This window comes from Candoia aspera, chromosome 2 (genome assembly GCF_035149785.1).
Source record: "Candoia aspera isolate rCanAsp1 chromosome 2, rCanAsp1.hap2, whole genome shotgun sequence".
NCBI lineage: Eukaryota > Metazoa > Chordata > Lepidosauria > Squamata > Boidae > Candoia > Candoia aspera.
In genome coordinates this window covers 97,030,177-97,049,849 of record NC_086154.1, presented here as the reverse complement: position 1 = coordinate 97,049,849, position 19,673 = coordinate 97,030,177, and the positions used below count along the sequence as shown (strand labels likewise).

The 19,673-nt window shown below is 40.6% G+C and overlaps 1 protein-coding gene across 1 annotated transcript; it reads right to left on the bottom strand.

Moving 5' to 3' along the window:
• Positions 1 to 2,240: 2,240 nt before the first annotated feature.
• On the bottom strand, positions 2,241 to 18,769 carry FBXW9 (F-box and WD repeat domain containing 9). Its single transcript, XM_063292500.1, has 11 exons — positions 18,627 to 18,769; positions 17,173 to 17,604; positions 16,379 to 16,518; positions 14,944 to 15,072; positions 13,921 to 14,033; positions 7,790 to 7,881; positions 6,725 to 6,873; positions 4,099 to 4,212; positions 3,897 to 3,986; positions 3,042 to 3,107; positions 2,241 to 2,887 (listed from the first exon to the last, which is right to left on the bottom strand). Exons 2-11 carry the CDS (start codon positions 17,600 to 17,602, stop codon positions 2,813 to 2,815), a joined length of 1,398 nt encoding a protein of 465 aa, XP_063148570.1. The 5' UTR covers positions 17,603 to 17,604; positions 18,627 to 18,769; the 3' UTR covers positions 2,241 to 2,812.
• Positions 18,770 to 19,673: the final 904 nt, after the last annotated feature.

The following is a 19,673-nucleotide window of genomic DNA, read 5'->3' as shown; positions in this document are numbered from 1 at the left end:
CAATCCAATGCTTACTCTCCAATTCAAAAACAAGAGGCAGACTTTTTTCTTTTCCTGCCTCGAGTCTTTAGTCCCCTCTAGTGTCTAATTTCTGAAATCATAAAAGCTTGAATCTCTGTTGTTAGTTTGATAAGACAAAACAAAATGGTATTCCCATGAAGGTATTATTTATTAATTTAATTTCTGCCAAATTTTTAAGCAAAAGTCCTTAGGTTCCAAATTTTTCTGGCCCCTTAGTCCATTTATATCTTTCTTAAATTAAATTCTTATTTAGCTTTTTGCTGTTTGTTCCTATTTCTTAGTTCTTAAGCTTATAGTTAATTTTTCTTTTGTTCAAGAATGAAGGTAAACTCACCAGGTGGCTTTTCACTTGTCATTTTGAAGATCTCTAAGATCCTTAGTATAGTTAAATAGGTAACTTCCAAAAGTGATTAGAAAGTAAGGTTAGCAAACTCAGTGTCCTTTAAAAGGCTCCACCACGACTGAGAGCATGACAATTCCCTTTGTCTCTCAGCGCTCAAACCCATGGGAAACTGCTGTCCTGTGGTCTCCTGATGAGGAGCTGCCATTCAGAGCACAAGTGGATGTTTTCCTGTCCTCTCCTTATCCAGAGAGGTTCTGTGGGACTGGTCTACTTGCTGGTCCTTCAGTCTTTGCTGTGGTTGTCATCTCCGCTCAGTTGGAGACATGCTAGCTCACCATTCCTCACCCGGAAGTCAAAAATTGGTTACATCATATAGACAAAATATTATAGAAGTCTGGGGGGTGCTTTCTGGAGGAAGTCTGGTCTTGTCTTTATTTCAATTTAAGTGCTGCCTTACTCCAAACCAATGTTATGCGTATTGGGGGGGGGTAGCTTTTGTCACACCAATTCTGGGCGGTTCTTGTGGAGGGGGGGACTCAGACAGTGTGCTTTTCTATCTGCTTACTCAACAATAACTCCAGCTGGGCCTTATAAGTACTGCAGATCACATCATAAGTCCTGTACGTATTTCTGAAGGAATAATCTTTTTGGATTGTTTTCTGACTATACATTCTAATATCCACTCCTGCTTCAAAAAACCAGCAAACTGGAAATGAAGTGCTGAAGTTGTTGGGTTTTTGATGCAAAGGTAGAAATTGATGTGTCTGAGATGCTCACATGAAGTCAAGGGTATTTTATTATGGAATTATATATTAATTTTTATTTGCATTTTATATTTTACTACTGCAATTATTTCTGCTATCCATCCTGCAGATTATAATGTCCCTATTAAAGGTAAAGGTAAAGGTTTCCCTTGACGTAAAGTCCAGTCGTGTCCGACTCTAGGGGGCGGTGCTCATCTCCGTTTCAAAGCCTTGGAGCCGGCGTTGTCCATAGGACACTTCCGGGTCATGTGGCCAGCATGACTCACGGAACGCCGTTACCTTCCCGCCGAAGCGGTACCAATTAATCTACTCACATTTGCATGTTTTCGAACTGCTTGGTGTGCAGAAGCTGGGACGAGCAACGGGAGCTCACCCCGCCGCGCGGTTTCGAACCGCCGACCTTCCGATCGACAGCTCAGCGGTTTAACCCGCAGCGCCACCGCGTCCCTTTTAATGTCCCTATTACGTAGGAAAAAAAGAATGACACTGTCCAGCCCAGAGTTAGTGACATTTCTAATTCTGGCTGTAGTGCAGAAACAACAAGAATAAGAGGGAAGGATTTTAGCTCAACAATTTGCTTTTTTTAGATAATTCAAAAGCAAGTTTACGAGCATATATCCAAATGCATTCAAATTTAACCAATCCTTATATTTTTGCTTATAAAATGCCAAAGACCTGACAAATAAATAAACGATAAATAAATACAACAATTGACATTTGTGTTGCACCCCAGTCTATATTCCAGATTCTCATATTATGCCAACCCATGGTTTACTTTAATCATGATGTACTGAACAAGCCTCAGGGACTAATTCAATAATGCTAGACTACAAACCATGCTTTACAGAATACTATGATATGGTTCATACACAACACTAAAACAAAATGAAGCAAGCCATGTGGCTTGGCTCCATATGTCATTGAAGAGATAGTTCATCTTGCTCAAAACCTGTCTTTGTTATAATTCAATACTGACAAAGCTGAAAAAATGACTATACAGTCAAAATTAGTCATATGATCTTGTTTGGTGGGTTCCATTTCTTAATTCTAAATGAAATCCCATAAAGAATCATGCTTTGCTTGCCAGGAGGGGGAAAAAAAGGCAACGTAACTCTTGATCAGCCATTATGGCAGAATATTTTTAATTAAATGTAAACATTCATCAGACCAGGTTAGCTGGATAGTCTTTTTAACTTTCACCCTCCCCTCTGCCCATAATTCACACCTTCATGCTTAGAGCTGTGCTTATACAGACACATCCATTCACCTGATAAGCCAGTGAGTTCTCAGCCATCAAGCCACAGAGAAGATGCTGCTCCTGTATGTTGAGCGGGGCAGACCTGCCTAAGGGACCAGAATATGTAAAGGGTACACACACATGTATGTGTTTCAGCCCCACAAGGTGAAATGAGAGAGGTGGCCAACAAGGAAGGGCTAGGTTAAGGTTAGGGTTCAAACTGAATCATATGATGATACACTAGCCTCCATGCAAGCCTCTCTGTTACCCCTACTGGGGCAAGCAAGGCTGAAGCTTCAACATTTGACTACTCAGCCCCAAAGAACATATTAAAAAAACCCAACAACTCAACAGACATCAGGACACTGGAACCTGTGAGGAAATAATCCAACACACTGTACTTGATGACCCTGTACTTGTGAGCACGGATCACTATGTGACTTGTCATCAAACACTGAGTTTCCAAACCTCCAGGGACAAACCACCTGAGGCAGCTACTGCCATATTTCCTTCAACACTGACCTGCAAAAGAAAGAAATAATAAATTGATGATAAGCAAAGCCAATTCCATTTGACCCAAAATAGCAATGACAACAGTGAATGGATCCCTCCCTTTTACAGCTGCAGCATCCCTTTCCTAGAACATCTACCAGCATCTCCATTATGCTGTCCTTACCCCATTTAGCACATAGCTGTGTGTCTGTGAGCAGATGACCTTTGGTGGATCTGTAGGAACATGGATCTGAAAGAAAAATCCAAGAGGTTTAAGCCTAAAAGGTATGAGAATTTAACAAATTGAAAAAAAAAACTTATTTTACTTTGCTATATGTAAAGTCCAGAGTCCCAAAAGTTTGGGCCAATGCAATTATCTGGTATAGGCAACTCCCCAAAACAATGGTCTATGAGACTGATAAAACTGGGGAGTGTGCAGTGAAGGAGCTCATCTGTATACAGTGGTATGGAAGCAAAGTGTGAATAGACCATGAAATGGCCTTTACCATATTTCATCATCCTTATCTGAAGCTTTATCTAAGCCCTAGTCCTGGTGAAATAATCCAAAAGTTTTGGATAATAGCTTAAGCTTCACGGCAACAAGGGACTCATTCCTACTTTACTTTTCAGGAAAATATTTTAAAAGATTGTGGAGAGATATAATTTTGCTGCCGCTGATTAAGTCTACAGTGGTGTTTTGTTCTGTTTTGTTTTGCTCCTCTGTCACAACTCTACCTGAACAATTCTTCCAGGCGAAAAAATAATTCAGTTATTTTTTAGATTTTATTTCTCACCAAGAGAGCACCAACAAAATGTATAAAGCATGCGTAAGAACTAAACAGGCTTGGAAATGTGTATTTTGTGAGAAATACGCATTTTCAAATATATTTCATATGACCTTGTGTGGATTAAAAACAAAGTAATGCAGAAACAAAAGAGAATTGACTTTCTGATGAGCCCATGTGAAACAGATATAGACTAGAAGTTCACTGAGCTGTTCGTTCCTAGTGGAGAACTTAGATATCACCACAACTCTTACACGGAGCGTCTTGTCAGTGGAAGTTGTATACAGTGCACCCAATGAGTGTTGGACTCCGGTGATCTGAGAGCGATGACCCACATCAAAATACTGAGGAGAGAAAAAGCAGTGAGACTTTGAATGAACAGAATTGTTTTATGTGTGGAAATTTGAGAAGAACCATATGTCTCTGTCTCTCCATGATCTAGCATCCCCACCATACCCGAATGTGTTGGAAACGCCCTCCGTTGTTCTCAAAGACATACAGCATTCCATGATTGTCTCCAGCCCATAGTTGAGAACCCTGGTACGACATGGCAAGTAGGTATGAGTCCAGCTGGGGAAAGAGATAAATATTATTGTTCAGTTCTGCATGACACCAGACACAGGCATGGAACATCACAATTCCCATGCTTAGGTGGTTTATTATAAAACCTTTATATAAAAGTAAGCTTTCATATAAATTTTGTCTCACGTAAATAAATTCTACCACTTCCTTCTTCCTTACCGTTATTAGAAAAATATTTGTGATAACTTTAATTCTATCCTATTTCCTCCTTTTTAACCCTTATGTTCCCATCTCCTATCTGATTCTCATCTTCTACTTCCTAGTACTGTTTATTAGCTTCGCATTATCTGTTATCTTACTAATATAATCTAGTTCTATACTTTTACACTAGCTATTCTTCTCTAACTTCCTATATTCTTACTGTATTCCTGCACTCTAATGTCTGTCTCTTTCTACCAGGCTTGTTCTGTTTTTCAGACTGGTGTCCAGGGCCTTCCTAATTGCCAGTGTCCTGCACCTCCTCCAACAGTTGCAGTATAATGGGTTTTCTTCTAGTGCTGACAGTTCTTTGAATCTCTTCTATTGTGGTTGCCAGCACTCTGGGCCTCTCTGTAGCAATTGCTGCTGCTTGCAATGTTCTACGTGTTCCTTCTGGACTGCTCAGTTGCTTGCTCCCCAGCTCTATCAGTATAACCTCTTTCTCATGGTTACGCTACCTATATGTATATTTGGCAGTCCATCCATGCCAAATATCTCTGATATCTCTGTTCTATGCCTCTAACATCTCCATAGCCTTCAGCTGTTTCATTCCTCAGTGTTCTCTGGCCTCCTCTCCAGGTCTCCCTCTTCCAACAACGGCCCCACCTCCATGTCACAGCCAGCTCCTTTTAAAGGCATGGCTCACCACAGTTTGCAGGGGGTCCTTCAAAAGGATAAAGGAAGGAGGAGAGCAGACATAGACATTTTCCCAGTTGTGCCCTCTTCTTTCCACAATTATCACAATCAGAAACAAGAAGCTTGCAGGAACGGATTTCTTTAGTAAGTAAAACAGAAAACTCAAGTAAGTAGCTTAAATCAACTATCTTACTTTGGAAAGTTATCTTGAGCCATTTGCAAATACAATTAAGGGGAGGAGCAAAATATTTTCCAACCTAAATATGAAATCCAGAAGACTTGGGACTAGCTTGACATGTAATCTGAATCGCAATCAATATTCCCTCTGAACTGTATGCATGTGCAGCCATCAAATGTCTGCACGGAAGACTACATCTCCTGCTTGCTGTCAAAAACAACATGCTAACAAAATGTGTTTTTGCAAGCGAGGAAGCAAAGGAAGGACAGAAATGGAGAGAGAGAGAAAAAATTAAAAGCGGGGGGGAGAGGGAGAGAGAGGAAGAGAAGAGGCTTCTGGCCTGGGAGTTAGGCTGAAGCTCACAGACCTGCTGCTGAACTCCAGGCCAAAGAGGGATGGAACAGCATCAGGAAAGAAAAGGGGAAGCAAAGGGGAAAGCAAGAAAGAGAAAGCCCACTTGGAGGCTTCTCACCCAGGAGCTAAGCCAAAGCCTGGGCACCTTCTGCTGGACTCCAAGCCAAAGGAGGAACAAGCAGTGGTAAAGGAAAAATGAACAAAGGGGAAAGCTAAGGAGAGAGAGAGAAAGAGGTAACTTTTTTTAAAAATAGTAATTTTGGGTGCTTATAAATATAAATCATGCACTTTTTTTGGAAATTGCTGCCCACCCCCCAGGTTGCCCAGGCCAACCCAAGTGCTACTCAGAAGACATCATGACTTGTGCATCTGCTTCCTGGCTTAGATGGAACACAGTTTAGAATCCACAGCACAATTTGTACTTCTAGACCTACAACAGAAATAAGTTTCAAGTGAACGATTTGTTTATCTGCTAGGTGCTTATCACTGAGCTTTGTAAGTTCAGTGCCTTGATAGTAGTTTTGGCACCTTGAATCAATTCTTGAGCAGCCCCCTGAGGCAGAGCAACTCCCATTTCCATTACGTATCAACCTTCTGGGGCTGAGCAAAATTATAGTTGCCAATGATTTATGAATTGAGACACAATTGCCAAGCTATAAGTAGCAAAAGCTGCAATTCGGAAACCAGCTTTAGTCTATAGTATTAGATCAGATTGTTGACTTAAAGCAAATGACAGATTTTAAATACAAAAGGATGGTTTAGACAAGAAATCCATGGTTTCATGTCTTGTCTAAATATAAATGATGTTATGATAAATGATACACTTTGGACAAAAAATACCTCCTGGTAAAATCTGACAGTAGTTGGAAACAGTCAAATACAGGCCCTAGTAAGCCCCTTTGCTTAAAAAAAAAAAGGCTTATTGAATAAAATAGCTTTCAACACCATTGGGCATCTGCACATCTATGTACATTCATCATGAGCCAGGATTTACGATTACAAGTATTCTGCCAATCTAGGGAAAAAAACATGAACAATTGTATGGAAAGGTTAAGGATTCAATTTTTCTTGCTTTTTCCATATAACTGTTGACTAGTCTTATCAAGAAAAAGAGATCAAAGTTAAGTAGCTCACCTGTAGCCTTTGAAGCACACTATTGGTCCGCCTGTCAAAACATACCAGCGTTCGATCCTCACTGCCAGAGATAATGAAGCGTTCGTCAGCAGCAAGGGATAGGACTGCACTGGAGTGAAGCTTGCGGCTCTTCACTAGGGCATGGGCAGCTGTGAGAGAGGGCCAAGAGATGCATCACAAGAGCCCAGTCACCTGCACAAGATAAATCTTATAAAATCGGTGGCTTGCTCAACTATAATCACACACACACACACGCCTTCTCATTGAGGTTTGCCCTTTCATTGTCAGAATAACTGCAAGGAGGAGAAAACGCAGAGCTTCCTCTAGGAACTCTCTGGCCAGCTCCTCCCTATTTTACCCCTCCTGACAAATCTGGGGACCTCTCCTCGATTGTATACAGAAAAGTAGCAGGAGTTACCCACCAGAACAATTCATATTATTATTATAAGCCAATCAGAGCAACCCCAAGCAATTAGAGTTGGGAATCACAATTCACTGCCCCCACCTAATTTAATTTTTTAACAAGATTATACTAATTTAAACAATAAATAAATGGGAAACTGGTATGCTGCAAAGCAAAGTAGTCATTTACAGGAATACTGTACCTCCAGGCTTTACATTGGCCCCAAGGAAACTAAAAATGGTGGATGTTTGCAAACATATCCCGAAATGGACCTTCCTTTCTAGAAAAAGATAACTGTATGCTAAAGGAATGGAAACATCCTGGGTGGCTAGTGAGAATGAGGGGAACAACCTCAATAGTTTGCTTTCTGGTAAATGAGTGTTTTGTGACTGGTTCATATGTCAGACATTTTGTGAATGCAAAGCCTTCTATGTGACAGTAATTATTTGGGAGAGCCCATAACATGGCTGCCTAGCTCTGGCATAGAAAATTTCAAATGTCTAGATGGATGGAATAATCCTTTTTTTTTTCTGACAGCTTGCTCTTGCTCCACAGAGATAAGAAGATGCTGACATATGCCTTAACTCCAGTGACAATGATTGTTTGAAAGCAGGCAGTGGCAGGCTAAGTCTCCAGAATTCAAAGGAACAACTGGCACTAACCTCGTGGATCATAGACTGTCACCTTCTTGTCATAAGTTCCTGTGACGAGAATGTCAGGCAGATAAGAAAGGCACAACACAGCTGCTTTCCCCCTAGAATCCAAAAGAAAATAATCAGGAGATTTGTCAAAAAGCATTTTTCATGTTCACACATTCAAGTCAGTAAATCTTTGCTCAGCCTTAGGCTTTCCATTATTTCTAGACTGACACAATTTATAACAGGAATTAGCTGGTTCCCATTTTGCTGCTTTCAATGTCTATCTATTTAGCATTATCTACTAGAACAGACAGGTGGAAAAGCAACAGAAAAAGCTTCACTCTGACACCTGCTGCAGCATCAGCTAACAATTCTGCCTGCCTAACCTTACTCCCTGTGGCTGCAAATCAGAGGGGTGGATAGAGGTCTTATTTATAGTATATGCTGAATTATAGAGAATCTTCACTTCAGTGGACTTATTGAGGAAAAAGAGTATGTAATTCATAAATACTGATTAAATACACACACACATACATACATACATACATACGAATGTCCGTTAAATATGAAACTTTGCTTAATAGACAAGAATGTCATCTTGGTGATTTGTGGCATTTGCCTAATGACTCCACTCAAATGCCATAAATTGATGCAGATGATGCAATCTGCACCATCTACATAATGATATAAGTCACTGTGGCAGAGTGCTGGAAAGTGTTTGGCCCGAGAGATCAGAAAAATCACACACCAGGCATTTCTATAAAAATAAATGTATTTACAGAAAGCACAAAAACATATTTTTACAAGCTTGTGCATTCACATGCGCTCAGAGAGGACTGGGAGGAAAGCTGTGCAGAAAGGAAACCGAAACTAACAAGCCCAGGGAGGCTGCCTCTCCAGGGCAATTAAAAGCTTTACATAATATGGTCATCTTTTCACACCCAAAACTAAGGATACTTAAGTTTGATCTTCTGACTCTGCCAGAGTGATTTGTTACCATAGTAACTTAATGGCTTGCTCCTTGCAAAAAACAAGGAAATGCCAACACTCCCCTTTGTTTTACTAAGGAGTAAGACACAAACCAATTTTCTTTGTCAACTCTGTATGTCTTGGTAGAGCAAGAGGTTTGGTTAAAATATCAGCAATCATATCTTTTGATTCACAATATTTTAACATTATTTCCCCTTTGGCTATCATGTCTTTGATATAGTGATATCTGATATCTTTATGTTTTGTCCTATTCTTACAAGCTTCAGATTTTGCCATTGCAATGCAAGCTTGATTATCCTCATAAACAGTTATAGGCTGGTTCACTTCCATGCTTACATTTTTAACAACTGTTTAAACCATACAACCTCGTTACAGGTTTGTGCTAGAGAATAAAACTCTGCTTCTGCAGTGGAAAGAGCAACAAGTGTTTGCTTTCTAGAATGCCAGCCTAAGCTTGACCCAGCAAATTGAATTAAAATCGCAGAAGTGGATTTCCTGACATCAGCTCCCCAGTCAGAATTGGCAAAAGCCTGCAATTTCTCTGTTCCACAGGCATTTAGCTTCGAGCAATAATTCTTTGTTCCATGTAAATACCTCATTAACCTCTTCAATGCTGCTTTTCCATTGGATGTAGGCTTCTCTACCTGTCTACTTAAAATGGCCACAGAATTTGAGATATCTGGGCGAGAGTGATTTGCATTGTACAGTAAACTTCCAAGTGCAGATCTATATTACTCTGCCTCAGTTAATCGAGTTTTCCTATTTCTTTCTGAAAATCTGGTATCATAGGAGTTGAGACTGGCTTACAGTCTTGCATATTAAAATCCTCCAGGAGCTTTTGAAACAGCTACCATCCTTCTCCCTGTGTAATTCCAAGCCTAGGTAATTTGTTACTGTTCCAAGGCTTTTTAATGTGAAATGGCTTTTCATGCAGGCTTCAAAATCAAGCCTTTGTTTTTCTGTTGATGTGAACAGCAGCAAATCATCAACATAAATGCACAGATACATTTTCAAAGCCAGGGGTTTGCTGCATGTATAATTTGTGGTCTAAATCACCATAGAGAAATGCAGGTTGGATGTCACAGTGATGAACTGACATTCTTTTGAGTGCAGCAATTTTTAACAGTAATCTAATTGATTCACCTTTAGTAACTGGTGCAAAAGTCTTGTCAAAGTCTAAATCTTTCCTTTGAGTGAACCCTTTTGCAACCAACCTTGCTTTATATTTTTGGATTTTGCCATCAGCATCCCTTTTCAGTTTGAAAACCCACCTACAACCTAGACAGCGTTCATTGGGAGGTAGATTTACCAGTTTCCATGTTTTATTTTCTTTCAAGGATGCTAATTCCTGTTGCTTGGCAGAATGCCAATTTCATGCACTCTCAGGTGATAAAGCATTCACTTGTTCTAAGGACTCAGGTTCTGTGAATATGTTAAAAGCCTTTACTGTTTCAGCCTGAAAATGTGATGGAGGAACGCCTTTATTACTCCTCTGAGATCTGCGAGGTAATACAGGGCTTAAGTTTTGACTCGTATCACTTTCCTGAGAAGCATCTGTCTCATCAGACAAATCTTCAGTTTGTTTTTCTAGCTTAATGTCCTCATCAGGCAAAAGATCACTATAAGCAAGTCCTTGCTGTTCTCTTGTAGTTAAATCAACTGGAGAGCTAGAATTTAATCTCCCCCAGTTTTGCTCAGCAAAAGAAGTGCTTTTGCTAATTATCTATTTCTCTCCCACTATGAACCTGTAGCTCCTTTGGTTTTGTTCATAGCCAACAAAGATGGCTTTCTTTGTTGTGGGGCCTCCTTTCCTTCTCTGTTGTTTTGGGATATGAACCCATGCAGTGCTACCAAACACTCTTAAGATGGTTTACCTTTGGTTTCACACCATAAAACAAGTGGAATAGAGTGTCCTGAATCACAGAATTATACAGTCTGTTTTGCACATAACAGGCAGTGGACATTGCCTCTGCCCAAAATCTGAACGATAACCTGGAATCTTTAAGCATGCATTTCATTGCATTTTGCAAGGTTCTGCCCTTTCTTTCAGCAACACCATTTTGTTGAGGGGTGTAAGGGTTAGAAAGAATTTGTTCTATTCCCTTTTCCGCTAGGAACCTTTTGAATCTCCTCCTCTATCACATTAGAGTGCAGATACAGGCCTCGGGAATTTTCCATTTGCCCATGTTAACAAAACTTTTGAATTTCTCAAATGCCTCATCTTTATGTTTTAAGATGTAGATAAATGTTATCTTGAGAAACATCAATTATGGTCATTGCATACCTTGCTTGGTCAAGACTTGGAGCAAAAGGACCAATAATGTCAGAGTGTACAATTTCCAAAGGTCTAGTTGTAACTCTGTCACTGTGCTTACTCACAGGATCTTTTTGAGTTTTGCATTCTTTGCAAACTACAGAATCTAAGTATCTGTCACAGGGTTTTATCTTTAGGTCAGCACACAGCTGTGGCATTTGTGCTATATACCTGAAATTAGCATGACCAAATCTCCTGTGCATCAGGTGTACACATTGGTCATGATATGGAGTGTTGCCAACTGCAGCTTTGCAGCTCGGCTTCCTTGCATTTTGCACAATGTACAAGGAGTCTTTTAACATACCAGTAGCACACAATTTACCATTTTTACGTATCTCTCAACCATTTTTCTTAAATGTTATACCCTGTTGCAGCCAATTGTGCCACAGATAAAAGGTTTGACTGTAGATATGGAACGTACAACACACCTTTCAGTTTCTCCCAAGCAGGATAAATAGAAGTCACCTTGTCCCATAATTTTGGTCACAGACCCATCAGCCAAAGACACACTTTGTCAGTTTTAGACATTGACACAAAAGAGCTTTTACAATTACATAAATGACAGTTGGCCCCAGAATCTAACACCCATACACCAGAATTACCCTTCTCAGCAACCTGTGCAATTTGGGTTGTCTGAAGAGCCTTCTTCTGTGTTGCCCTTGTTTTTCTTCTTCTCTGTCTTTCTGCTCTTGGGTCTCAAGGCACAGTCTTTTTGCAAATGTCCAGCTGAACCACAGTTGAAACATCGCTAGCTGGCTAGTGCTGTTGCCTCAGCTTCATTTCTCTTCTTTTCCCTTGCTTTCTGGTGCTGCATCTTTCCAGAAGAGATTGGGGGGGGGATCTTTCCTCTCCTTTCTCCTATTCAGCGAGTAGGCGCTGTGTTACATACAATGGGGTGAGGTCTGCTTCAGGCATAGCCTCCAGGGTACAAATCAGCGTGTCTCGTGTTTCATTCAGTGAGGACAGCAGGATATAGGATTTTGTGAGAGGTGTAAATTCCATTCCTCTCTCCTGCAACTCAACAAACAGCTGCTGAATATAATGCAGGTGCTCAGGAAGGCGATCTCCTTCTGCTAGGTAGGCTTTGTACAGCTTTCTTGTCAGGGTAACTTTACTCCCTGCTGTTGCCTTTACATACAAGTCTCTCAAAGCATCCCACAGCTGCTTTGCAGACTGCATACGTCGCACATGCACTAGCTGATTGTCTTCAACTCCCAAGATAATGGTGGCTCTAGCCCGCTCATCCTGTCTAAGCCATTCAGCACTGGGATTTTGGGGGGTTTGCTCACCAATTGGCATCCAAAGATTCTCTCTGCAAAGATACATCTCCATCTTCAGGGCCCAGTTCAAGTAGTTGGTCTTTGATAGGCGCTCCAGAGGCATTGCTGAGGGCTGGGAGGCAGCCATGGCTTCTTCCTTCTTTTGCAAGTCACCTCAGCTGGCTTCTTTGTCCTGCAGACCGGCAGCGGCTGGAAAAACTCCAGGCGGCTCCAAGGAAAATCTTCACAGGTCTTTGCTACTTGCCTTTAAAAATGTGCATGTGGTGTGGAGCTGATCTCTCTGCTCTCTCTGGGGTTTTACTGGGCTGCTTACTGGGCCCATAACCTGTGGCAGAGTGCTGGAAAGCGTTTGGCCCAAGAGATCAGAAAAATCACACACCAGGCATTTCTATAAAAATAAATGTATTTACAGAAAGCACAAAAACGTATTTTTAGAAGCTTGTGCATTCACATGCGCTCAGAGAGGACTGGGAGGAAAGCTGTGTAGAAAGGAAACCGAAACTAACAAGCCCAGGCAAGCTGCTTCTCCAGGGCAATTAAAAGCTTTACCTAATATGGTCATCTTTTCACACCCAAAACTAAGGATACTTAAGTCTGACCTTCTGACTCTGCGAGAGTGATTTGTTACCATAGTAACTTAATGGCTTGCTCCTTGCAAAAAACAAGGAAATGCCAACAGTCACCACAACCTCCAACTCTCTGAATCCCAAGCCAGCATGGGTTATGCCAATGTGCGAATTCTTGAAATGTGAGATTAGAAAAGGTTGCACTGTTTTTACACAATGCGGTATTTATAGATATAATACATTTATGGACAATAACCTCCCTCCCTGTGGCAGGGTGAACTGCTGTGTATGAGAACTGAAATTTTCTTTGTAGAATTGTACCTATCCAAGTTAAAGATTTTTTTCCCCCTGAAACATCTCACAGCCAAGTACAAAGGGATGGGCACACAGACAGGGGAAAAAAATTCTATACTTTCTGGAAGCACCTGCAAGCTGGTACATATGCATATCAGAGATAAGGTATATAAGGTGAAGAAGAAAGAAGCTGAGAAGGCTTATTGTACATTATTGCACAATATTTACATTACTGTAAATGTAAACTGCAATAAATAAAATTTTAGTTGATCTTTTGGCTCTGTGTAGGTCTGCATCAGTTCCTATTCTTTCTCACCCTCTGATACTCCTTCAGAACCCTTTGTCTAGTGATACATTATATTGTTTCAATATGGTGATTATTATACAATGTTAATTGGAGATTATTAGTCTGGTCTTTTTAATAAATCCTTGTGAAATAACACAAGAAAAAGATAGATGAAGTTCTCTGACATCCTATATAACTCAAAACTGAATACTTGTAGTATTTTATGCCTTTTACCATAATCTGATGCTATTTTTAGGAAATAGGATGTTAAATCTCTCTATATTCCTGGGCCTGATTAAGGACTGATGCCAGTGCCTTTCCTCTCCAGTTATCATTACTGAAGCAATTTTGTTTCTTTGAATCCAATTTTGCCTTCTGCCATTTCGTCTTCTAAATAAATACAAGAGGATAAGAAGCAACAGTACCTGATTTCTCCAAACTGTTTCCCATCAGCCGCTATATCCCATAACTTCACTGTGCTGTCCCAGGAGCCTGAGCATACGCGGTTATCTCTTGCAGCCAGGGACCATACCCAACCCTAGGCGGTAAAAAAAAAAAAAAAAGAGCGACAAGATACATCACCATCCTTCAATTTTTAACAATACTGTGATGGCATGTATACATATGACAACTCCAGCTAATCCTTTTCAGTGACTACACACTTCAATAACAACAACAGCAAAACTATGAAAAACCTCTCATGCTTACAGTTAGGTCAAATTAACCTTTCCAGGTTAACCATAGAAATATCTTCTTCTGCTGATTCTTCATATTGCTTTATATAGCAAAATACCTGAAAAAAACTCTGGGCTTTCATTCCCTGAAGACAACCAATCTCCTGTTCTATATGAGATAAAATATAGTGGCTTAATAAACAGCCATAATTTTAGAACAGAAACACAGGTTCAATCTTGTATCACAATCCTTTGGCCTAGAAGACACTGTACTGAATCATCACAATCACAGAAGTGATCGCATTCCCCTCCTTTTCACTGGGAACAGTCACTCCCTGCTCAGAAGTTAGAGGAGGTTACAAGTTCTTCCAAAAACCATCTCTTTCCTGAAAAGGATAGGCCATATTTCTGCCAGGATAGCATGTACCTCATGTCTTCATAAGAACAATTTCCTTTGTAACCAGCCATAAAAAAACATGGGCCGTTTTAATTTTTTTCACAGTAAAAGACAAAGAAGGTACCAGGGAGCAATGAAGATTGTAAAGGGGGAAGGGTTAATGTTCAAAAGAGCGATGTACTGCTATTAAGTAGAAAATTCCCAAATCATGATGAGAGATGTCATACACATGTACATATCACACAGACAGAAAGCAGTTGTACTTTATTTTCTGGTTTAAACAGTGGAATGGGGGTTGGCTCTTAGGCAGATGGAAATTTGGGGGTTGATAATACAGGATTTCTGCGATTAATTTTAAACCTTATTTCTCCAGTTACCTTGTGTGTTCCATTGCGCTCTGTCCCCAGCGCCTTCACTAGAACCTTTTCTGGTGCTTTGCCCAGCTGCCTTAGATCCCACAAGTTGACATTTCTGTCTCGAGAGCCAGAAATACAGAGCTCCCCACCCTGGATAAGATAACAAAAATAACTGCTAATCAAAAATTGCAAGTCAGCGCCCCTTCTCTTTCAGAGTAGCATCACAAAGACAGCAAGCAAGCATCCAACTTCTTTTCAGTAAAAAGGAAAAATAACTGCTTATGCATATTCTCTGTCACTCATGCCCTGGTCACCTCCCAGATGAATTACTGTAACATGCTCTACATGGGGTTGCCCTTGAAGAGCATCCAGAAGCTACAGCTGGTGCAAAATGTGGCGGTATGGGCAGTTATGTGCGTCCCAAGATCAGCGCATGTTACATCTTTGTCCTCTGAGCTGCAATGGTTGCCAGTTTGCTTCTGGGTTCAATTCAAGGTGCTGGTTATGACCTATAAAGCCCTATAGGGCATGGGGCTGGGTTGTTTGAGGTACTGCCTCCCCCCCCAATTACATCTACCCACTCCGTCAGATCCGGCAGAAGGGACATGTTGTGGTTCCCGTCTACAAAGGAGTTCCATCTGACAGGACCCAGGAGGAGAGCCCTTTCTGCTGCAGTGCCCACCCTCTGGAACATCATGTCCCCTGAGGTCAGATTGGTCCCAGTCTTCTTGGCCTTTAGGAAGTCCCTGAAGTCATGTCTGTGCCATCAGGCATGAGGATCCAGTGGATGTGGGGAGCCTGCAAGATGGCTGCATTGCTTGTGAGCTTTGATTAGCACTCTCCTGCACTTTTATGGTGATCTATTGTTTAAATTGTTTTTCATTTTATTTATACAAGTTTGTTTTTTGCTGTTTTTACTTGTAAGCTGCCCGGAATCATGCAAGTGAGATAGGCGGCCATATAAATGGAAACAAACAAACAAACAACTAAAAAGCCATTGTGAAGACAATACCCGGAATGGTTTGACAAATATTTTAGCAGTAAACAATCAAGAATGAGAACAATGGGAGGGCAACAGTAGCAAACTACAAATACTTTTTAAAATTAAGTGATACACTAATGAAAGCTTATTTAAAAAAAATTAAAAGAAAAGAGCCACAGTTACCCTCTACTCAGCATTTAGATCAAAGAATCATTTCATGTAAAATGCTAACAAATACACAACCAGCTCCTATTATGACATCTGCAATTATAATGGAATATAACACCAAGGAAACTCTCCTAGTTGGCTGGATGAATTTTGCAAGTTACTTCTCAAAGTTTTGACAGAAAAACAAAACAAATGCAGAGTATTTTACAACACACTCCTTCTAACTAAACTTCAGTTGTTGAAGGACATACTTTATCAAAACAAAACTATATCAATAAAAGCAGCAAAGAGAAAAAAAGCTTTTACCTGAAGGAGCAGTACAGAATCAACAGAAGCAAAGTGCCCTTCAGTAAGGGAAAAGTACTCTGTGTTCCTGCCATTCTCTGCCCATTGTTGGAGGTGTTCCTCTAGTTCAATACAAGCAGTTGGCCAGTTAAAATCATCACCTGCCAATAGATAAAAGTGTAGAAAGAGAGAGTTTTTCCTTTACCTGGTACAAGAAAATAAATTAAGCAATGTAGAGAAGCTTATATATTTTATTTATCTTTATATAGTGTTTTATATAACGTTAAAATGATTTACAGAATTTAAACACCAAAAAAAGAAAGATACCAAGACACAAGATTTTTACATACAGAAAGCAGAAGTTGCAACACTGCAAAAAGGGCTTACGACCAATTCTAATATTCAATTTGGGAAATGATGAGATGTTATCTTTAAACTGTAAAGGACTCAGTACTATTAGCTCAAAGACAATATTACTGAGCTTAACTACAACGCTCCAAAAATGAAAGAAAAGGAAAATCCCAGTGAAGAAAGGCTAGGAAGGTATTTATTGATACTCCACCCAGAATATTTACAGCAATATTTACAAATTACAGCATTTGAAAAGTAGCTCATGGGTGTAACCCTCTATTCATTTTAGCTAGTGATATTCCCTCTTTTCAGACAAAGAAAAGGAAAACCTTTAGCTTCTTTCTTCCTCCCAACACCATCCACATTCAAATCACCAGTTCCACCCCTCCCTAAAAGCAAAAGTTAGAAGCTGCTTTTGAAAAACTAAAATATGGTCACCACAGTCGGAAAGAAAACCCACCCACCTTCTACAACTGGATAGCAGTTGCCAATTCTTTTTAACAAGCGAATTCTCCAAGTGACTTCATCTTGCACAATGTCCCTCAGTGTCCTGCAGACTAAAGGAAGGACATGCAAAACAAACCTGGCTTGCAGGTAGGAACAGATTTCTAAGATCAACTCTAGAGGAAGAGACAACAGCCCTGAAGTAGGTTCATCAATAACAGAAGGTTTTTTTAGTTCTAGAGGTGATCTGAGGTCTGATGTTCGGGCTCTACCACCTACTGAGAGTGACTCTGGAGGCAGACACTGGGTTGCCTGCCTGGACTGCCGTGAAGTTCCAAGAACACGCTCAATGTACTCCAGGGCCTGGGTATCTGGATCCCCTTTGCTTTCTGTGTCAGAGTCATTGTCAGAGCCATGATGTTCAGTAGAAGAACCTGGGATGGTTTCCATTGCTGCAAGAAGACAAGAAGCAAAGAATTCAGATAAGAAATGATAAAAATTGAGTCATACATTATTTTATTAGTAATATATATTTAAATTAATAATACAAAAGTTTTATGCAGAAACAGAGAAATTCTGAGTGCATGAATTATAGGTACTTTTAACTGAAATTTTTGGGTGAATATTTTTAAATGATGCTCAAGGTACAGAAATTATCTATTGGACATTCAGAGAATTCCTAGATAATTGACAAGAAGTTGAACTCCTGAATGACAAATGTAAAAAAAATCTTACTTGGTTTTCTCTCTTTTCAAATGACAGTGTTTACGGGTACAGAAAAGAATAGGATAACAAAAGTTGTTCCAATCCTGACTTCCAATCTTTCATCTGAAAATGAGAACAGAGTCCATGCAAATAAAACTGTCACAGTTTATCACAATGCTATTGTTCCCAATTACATCAGAAACGTTCTATTCGTACAAGTCCTATATGCAAAGCACAGTTCAGGGGGAGGAAAATGTGTATTCTGAAATGGCTATTATTTTTCCTAATGAATAAAACCAGAAGTATCCTAAGAGCTTCCAGAAAGAAGGAAGGATTATCCTTGGACACCACAGAAAGGCAGAGTACAAATCTCACAAAAGCAACTGCTTCTCTCTCACTTATTGTCACCAAAACTTAAAGCCGAATTTCCTATCTCGCTCTTCCCACGCACACACCCAAAAGACGATTCTGGCTGCTTTTTTGCTGTCCTCCTTTCGCTTCCTTCCCCAATACACGCTTATCATGCAGCTGTCCGAGAAATGCAGCAAGTGAACAATCCAGCCCTGCTGCCGAATGTAACTCCTCCGTTCAGGCAAAAATACCATACGAACAACGATCACGCCCGCCTTAGCGATGCTGAAAGCAGGGGAAGGTCTCCGTTCTGAAGATGCGGAGTTCGGCACTGTAAGAGCTTAATCCCAACACCGCCTCCTGTTTCCAGGCCCTTTGATCACAGCAGTGAACAAGCACTCCTAATCTTCGCGCCAACCTGCCTCAGCCGCTTCCACGGAAGGGAAGAACCAGCACCATCGATTTAAGGCTGCTTCTTCCTGACAGATCGCTCCTGACCGCGCCGCAACGCCTTCCCGCGTCCCGTCTCCAAGGAGCAGCCACTTCCGGCGCCAATTGATGACGCAACCGCGCTCCCGCCTCCCAGGAGCAGCCACTTCCGGCGCCAATTTGTAACGTAAAGCTCAGCTCTTTGAGGAGGCTGGCGCGTCCCCGGTTTCTGGGTACTAAGTTGGGAGTGTTTGCGTACACCAGTTTCCCAAGGTGGCAGCTTTTAAAGCGGTGGCCCTAAGGGATCTGCGAAAGCAAGGCTCGCTGAAGCGCTCTAGCAGCCTCAACCGTACTCCACTAGCGAAACCTAGTGGCAGTGTTTAGCAGGAACTCTTAAGGTCAGGACTGCTTTGTACCGTTTTAGAATACATGTACGAATAAATGGGCAAGATAATATAAATGTAGCATATTCAAGTATGTATTATAACGCTACAATCTGCAAATGTATGCATAAAGAATACCATCATTTTACTTTTGTTTAAACGAATAATACAACTGAAATGTTTTGGTAACCAAGCATTACACATGCATGACTACCGTCTAGTTTCAAAGGCCCTCGAGTATGAGGGACTAATTCACTGGATGTAAACACTTCTTGTCCAGAAGGATAAAGTACCAGAAAGACCTGGCAGTTGAATTGTGTGCATATGTAATCAAATAACAAATCTTTGTAGTGATTAGGTGAAGAGAAACAGTCTTCTCAGCAAAGGGGCTAGAGGCGCCTTAAGTACTGTATTAGTCAAGTTAAGGCACATTTAATACCTCATGTATGTCCAAGTAACAAGAGTTGCTACAACTTCCTCATATCAAGGACACAGCATGAGGCAGTTATTACCACCTCTAACTTCCCTCTCGTCTGAAAGCTTGAGGATTTGCATTAACCCAGTTATCTTACGAGCTCAGTGCAAAGTGCTAGTCGTCAATGCTAGAGGGGCTGCAGCAGCTTCAATACACTTAAATCTGTATTAGAAAAAAA